The following is a 6,689-nucleotide window of genomic DNA, read 5'->3' as shown; positions in this document are numbered from 1 at the left end:
TACTGTTGTCTGTTTCCATGATATCTATTCCAACTCTCACTACATGAGCTCTTACCTTAGTGCCCACCGTCATCTCTCCGTAGCTAAGCATGTAGGAAAAAAATGAAATCTGGGCAGACCACACTCTACGATGATGACATACAATCTCTTTATTTCACTTTGAGAATTTAAGAAAAATACAATAATTTCACCAACCGGAAATACAACAGTTTGTGCAATAAATATGTTAATATAAAATATAGTTATATAACTTTTTTTAAATTTATTTTACAATTCTTATATTTTGCTCTTACAAAGAGAAATGTTATGACAAACTTCTAAATTATAATCAGCCAGCAAGAGGATTAATTTTCATGGGGAAAAAAAAGTGAATTAATTATCAGTAGACCATGGCTGAGTAGCCTCAGCCATTGTATTACTAAGGATTATGAATCTTGACTTTAGTGCATTTGTGTGGGGAGACCAGAAAACTGAGCAAAAAGGACATTAGGAGAAAGTTGGAAAGAAAGGAGATCGAAAGCAAAAGAAGAGTATAAGAACAGGGGACATAGATGAAAGATGATAGACAAATTAGGAGACATGGGTGAGATTCGATGGACAAACAAGGGAACAGGGGGAAAAACATTATTTTCTTCACTTCTTTAATTACAGACCATTGTTTGCTATAAAAAGAACACTCAGCTAGCCCAAACCACAATCACCACGGTAAAAATTACAATTATAATGATCAGATAAATGATGAGGATTAATCGGTCCACTACTATGGCGGCAAAGAGCCATTCAGCCTTGGTATCATCATGGCTCTTATGAAGGGCCAATTGTTGGTGGATTTTCAGAACTTCCATAAGCAACTTCTTTAACAACTTGACTTCCAGGCTAACTGTTGCTGCTTTGGAGACACATTTACTCCTCTCTCTAAGTACAACATTTTCCTCTGTTTTTCTGCCATCTTCAACATCTAGGAAGAAGACAGAGGCAATAAGGATGGTTGGGTTTTTTGTAATCATTTTTGTGAAGTCTTCCCTCTAAACCCATACTTACTTTGGTCAACCATCATCACAGTAGCCACATCTTTATTCATAGATTTTTGTTTTACGTAAAGGATGCGTGCCAAATATTTCATGATCCAAATCTTCACCCAGCGTGGGACTTCTCGCTGGGTTTCGGAACGTGACTGCATAAATAACGTTACCAAGGAGGCTATAATACTGAATACCATAATGCCCATACACACACAGCAGAATATACCTGTGAATAAAATATTTAGGGGAAATACTTTGATGGCTGGTTCAAAAACAAATTACACTATGTATTAACTATAAGGTTCCAATAATATTTTATGGAATCAGTCACTTACACTTATTTTTTCGCATCTTGAAAGTCTTTGTCTATTTTTGTATTTGAAGAATATTTCATTTTTAACAACAACAATATATATCACATTAGCTTAACACGATGAAACTAATACCATATGTATACAGATATAAAAACAAATATATAACCTACAACGCTGCACACTGTTACATTTTACGGTGATCAAGGAGATGACCCATGACCTATTTAAAATGCAGCAATCAATAGCTTAAAATGCCATTCTTAGAATTTAAAGGAAAACTGTAATAGTTTTGTATTATTACTGAAAAAAAACATCCTACATGTAATACAGCTATGTTGTGTTTTAATTTGTACTTCATACATATAAGTTAAAGTAGAACTGGCAGTTCCACGATAAAAATGTGGATTTCTATATTTAGTTTTATCAGAGCCCACAAAAAACATTTGTATTTGCATGAATACATAAATCCTGGGAAGTTAAATTTTCCCTTTGATCACTTTTTAATGAATTCCTTGAACCTTCATCTGTGGGAATGACCATTTGTAGTCCAATTTGATCACAAGTACTAGTTATATACTAAGACCATGCACAACCTGAAGGTCCCATAGTGAATTTTGAGATGTGTAGTGTGTGCGCATGACTGGATCAATGACCACATACTTGTTTGTAACTACCTGGCACTTCCAGCCAGGGCCAGATTGGGAAAAAAAATTGGCCCTGGCATTTTTTTATTACAGAGGCCCAGTGGGAGGGGGTGGTGTCAGAGGAGAGACTGTTGTGTCATCACCAATGATGTGCACGCACTCCTCAAAGTGAGATTGCTGGTTCTTGCTCTTTTAGTGCAGCACTTCTGAAGTGCTCTCGCATGAGAAAAAGGTCCTGTATGTGTTCTGTGGAGTGCAAGTGGATTTAATGACACTCACACTGTATTAGCTTGTGACTTGTCTCTGGTGTCTCCATAAGTGGGATACCAGCAGTGGTGTATCCTGGTTTTGTGCTGCCCTAGGCAGGACAAAACTCAGGCGCCCCCCTCCCGCCCGCGCCACCCCCATCCAACCCTTCCCCCCGCCCGCACCACCCCCACCCTTCCCCCGCCCCGCCTTCTAAATACACACACACACACATTCACTGACAGATACGCATACACTAGCTAACGGAAACACACACTCGCTAACAGAAACACACACACTCGCTAACAGAAACACACACACTCGCTAACAGACACACACACACTAACAGACACACACACACGCACTAACAGACACACACTAACAGACATACATACACACACACTAACAGACATACACACTAACAGACATACACACACACACACACACACACACTAACAGACATACACACACTAACAGACATACACACACACACACACTAACAGACACACACACACACACACACACACTAACAGACACACACACACACTAACATACACACACTAACAGACATTCACACACACACACATACTCACTCACATATTTAACACATTTTTTTTTTTTAATTTACCCCCCCCCCCCCAGCCTCCTTACCTTTGGGAATGCTGGGGGGTTCCTATTTCTCCCCGGTGGTCCAGTGGCTGCTGGGCGGCACTGGTGTGTGGCCCGGCCGGCGAGGGAGCACTTCCTCTGAGCTGTCTGCTCAGCTCCCTCGCGCGCCGCTGGGAGCCGGAATATGACGTCATATTCCGGCTCCGCCTCCCAGCCTCACTGTGCGGCGCGCGAGGGAGCTGAGCAGACAGCTCAGAGGAAGTGCTCCCTCGCCGGCCACACACCAGCGCCGCCCAGCAGACCGCCCGCCCAGACGGCATGTCAGTTAGCCGCAAGGCTAACAAGGCATTTGCCCTGGGCATTTGGGGGCGGCGTTTTTTGCCGCCCCCTGGAAAATGCCGCCCAAGGCAAATGCCTTGTTTGCCTCGCGGCTAATACGCCCCTGGATACCAGGGAATGAAAAGACCAGGAAAGCGTATTGTGCATGTGTTTGGAGGCTGCATGTGTTTGGAGGCTTCATGTGGGATTGCATGTGTGAGCTGATTGTTGTGTTTCATGTAAATAGGTCGGCAGGCAGGGGATATCCTCTGATCTTCCCTGTTGGCCTCGGCCCATAGCCATCATGGCCCACCTGGCATTTTCCCTATGGCCAGTCTGGGCCTGCGGTTCCTGTCAAAGTAACAGAAATACACACATGCATGTCGATTTACTAGTGTGTGAACAACACAACGTAAGCTAAAAACTGACATATTTTCTTCTAAAACATACAATTTAGTAGTCTTGCTCATAGTTAGAAAAAATAAAATAAAAATAAACTTGTGTAACTGATTTCCCTACATGATGCCTTCAAACTACTGGGGAATCAGCATGTATGTCTATCTGTCTATCTATCTGTCTGTCTATCTATCTATCGCGCTGGGGAACTCCTAAAGTGATTGGCACCCAACAGAGGTGCCGACGATGAAGCTCCCTTGAGCAGGTGTCTCGGCTTAGGGCCAGGTAGGGAGATCTGTTGATTTCCACACTGGCTCAAGGATGCCCCCCTCACAGTCGGAAAAGATGCCCCTGTCTGAGCCCATGCTCTAAGCAGCCGTCTGATGGGCAATTCTCGGCATTGATCTGTTTAAAGGACCACTCTAGGCACCCAGACCACTTCAGCTTAATGAAGTGGTCTGGGTGCCAGGTCCAGCTAGGGTTAACTAATTTTTTTATAAACATAGCAGTTTCAGAGAAACTGCTATGTTTATCAATTAGTTAAGCCTTCCCCTATTTCCTCTAGTGGCTGTCTCACTGACAGCCGCTAGAGGCGCTTGCGTGATTCTCACTGTGAAAATCACAGTGAGAGCACGCAAGCGTCCATAGGAAAGCATTATGAATGCTTTCCTATGTGACCGGCTGAATGAGCGCGCAGCTCTTGCCGCGCGTGCGCATTCAGCCGACAGGGAGGAACGGAGGCAGAGAGGAGGAGGAGAGCTCCCCGCCCAACGCTGGAAAAAGGTAAGTTTTTACCCCTTTCCCCTTTCCAGAGCCGGGCGGGAGGGGGTCCCTGAGGGTGGGGGCACCCTCAGGGCACTCTAGTGCCAGGAAAACGAGTATGCTTTCCTGGCACTAGAGTGGTCCTTTAATACTTGGGACACCCAATGTTTTGTGTTTCGTCTATAAATGTATTTTTTTGTTGATGCCCTGTGGGGTGAATAAAACAGCAACGTTGATTTTATCTAAAACTGACATCATGTGAGTTTTGTTGGATAGTGGAGTAAAAGTTTTGTTAAAAACAACAGAGCTATTAGATTAGCAATGCATTATTTCTCGTTCTTTCTCATATACATCAATAGAACAAATTAAGCATTTTTATATCAGCCAGAGTTATTCTGGCTGATATTAATTATTATTATACGGAAATATAGAATGCAATATATAATACTGAATACATACCTAATGCGGGTATCTCATCAGAGTTGGGGATCATGTCATTTAGAATCAGTAAGACTACAGAGAAGCCCAAAACAATGGTGATTTTAAAGCCAAGCTTTTCGGTAGTGTCTGCTGGCATGAACATACTGGCGACGTCCAATAATACCAGAAAGCATGAAGGAATGATCAGGTTTATAACATAAACAATAGGAACTCTAGTAATGGTTATCTAAGGAAGGCAGAAATGAAAACAGTACGCAAATATATATTAATTGTAGGATACAATGTATACAGACAAAGCAAATCATGCAGGTGTTAAATATACAAACACTATCTATACAGAAATACATGTGTAGAGGGAGTAGGTGCAAAAAAAAACAATACAGACACAAAATACAAACAGAAGTAGAATTCCACAGCTACTAGTTAAAACTCACTCATTTTATATATATATATATATTTTTTTTAATTCTTTATTTTTGTAGTGCAGATATAAAGTACAGACTGACGAGAGGTACCCCAAAGGCAATCCTCTGGTCTTTCCCTCGCGTAACATGCGGGGCATATGAATAACATGCACAGTTTTTTATTTTACTCAGGCTTATACATTTGGGTTTAAACACGGTTTTAAAGTGTAATGCGGTGAAGTCGATATGAGAACTAGGTTATGAACATTCTAAATAATGTAGTTACGTATCATTAGTGAGAGAAACATGCCGGGTCTTTAACAGTTAAAACATTATATTTGGTATCATCGAGTACAGTGAGGAAAGCAATTAGCATGTGGTACAGTTGCTGTTTAAGTTACATGCTAGGCTAGGCAAATGTAACATTACTGTGGTTAAAACTCTGAGAGTCTAATTTAGATGCACATTTTAGAGGGTCATTTAATAATCGTGATAGCCCATTGTGATAGGTTTCTATCAAAGCCTCTGGATCCTGGCTAGCATGGGGAGTTATTACAAGCTGAGTGCCAGTAATCTAGGTAAAGACAGTGGTCTTGACATGTCTGCGCTACAGATAAACATGCTAGACCTAGCTAAATAAAACTCTATGTTTATATTTGATTGTACTTATTTGGGAGACATACATTTTGTCTATCAAGAACAAAAATCAGACAGGTAAAGCTTAATAACTTCGAGTTTGAGGGTGGCAGGGCTGGGGTGCGTCCAACATCTGGAGACTCTGTCCATCCTCATCCTATGCCCCTCAGAGGGAGGGTCACAGGCAAGGAGAAAAAATAAATAAATAATAATAATAATAATAATATAGTTAAACAGTGGGGCTGTATGATACTGGGAGTCCATGGTGCTGCGCAGGGCCTTCTCCAGTGCTTGGGTGAGGTGTCTCGGCCTCAGTCCACTGAGTTGACGGTAGTCAGCCAACGCCTACTCTGCTTATCTGTTGGGGTTGTGTGGAGGCCTCTTGGGCTTTTTCCCCCTGCGCCATCTTGGTGTTCTGCGGTTGATGCTGGGTCTCGTGTGGGTGGGTGTTCCTCAGCCCCTCTGACTCTGGTTTGGGCTGCCGTGAGGAGCGGTTGGTTATTTGGTATGCCGTGTGTTGCTTTAGACGGCTGCCCCTCCTGTCTGTTGTGACGGGACTGATGGCACATTGGGCAGGTGACTTCTTGCGGTGTGAGGGGGGACTGTTTAACCCTCTCATGTGCGGCTTCGGCGCTGTTACCCAGGCATCGATTGTCGGTTGTGGGCGAGCAGTGCTCTTGCGTCGCTTCCACCGCCTGGTTTGTGCACTGATTCTCCACTCCTGCGGCTTTCTTGCTTTACGAGGGCGCTCCGGCTGCCCGCGAGGGGGTGCACGGGGACGCACTGACTGTGTGGCTTGCCTCGCAGCAGGAGGTGAGTGTTTCTCTTCTCTGCCGTGTAAGGGTGTTTTTTGTTGGTGTGGACCCTTCTGCGTGTGTGGTCGCCGCTTGTGGGGGT

The 6,689-nt window shown here is 43.3% G+C and overlaps 1 protein-coding gene across 2 annotated transcripts in view; it reads right to left on the bottom strand.

The window, feature by feature from the left end:
- Positions 1–260: 260 nt before the first annotated feature.
- LOC134578278 (5-hydroxytryptamine receptor 3A-like) overlaps positions 261–6,689 on the bottom strand; it is a 29,379-nt gene continuing 22,950 nt past the window's right edge. Inside the window, exons 8-10 of one of the 2 annotated variants that reach the window (XM_063437254.1) lie at positions 4,771–4,978; positions 1,042–1,248; positions 261–958 (exon numbers count right to left, since the gene is read on the bottom strand). In XM_063437254.1, the coding sequence (XP_063293324.1) occupies positions 678–958; positions 1,042–1,248; positions 4,771–4,978 (696 nt within the window). In that variant the 3' untranslated portion in view covers positions 261–677. The remainder of the gene's footprint in view (positions 959–1,041; positions 1,249–4,770; positions 4,979–6,689) is intronic. The other variant, XM_063437255.1, reaches the window with a different exon arrangement.

The sequence above is a fragment of the Pelobates fuscus genome, chromosome 12, assembly GCF_036172605.1.
Source record: "Pelobates fuscus isolate aPelFus1 chromosome 12, aPelFus1.pri, whole genome shotgun sequence".
In the NCBI taxonomy this organism is placed as follows: Eukaryota; Metazoa; Chordata; class Amphibia; order Anura; family Pelobatidae; genus Pelobates; species Pelobates fuscus.
Note: the sequence above shows the minus strand (reverse complement) of the source record. Positions and strands in the feature narration are given on the sequence as shown.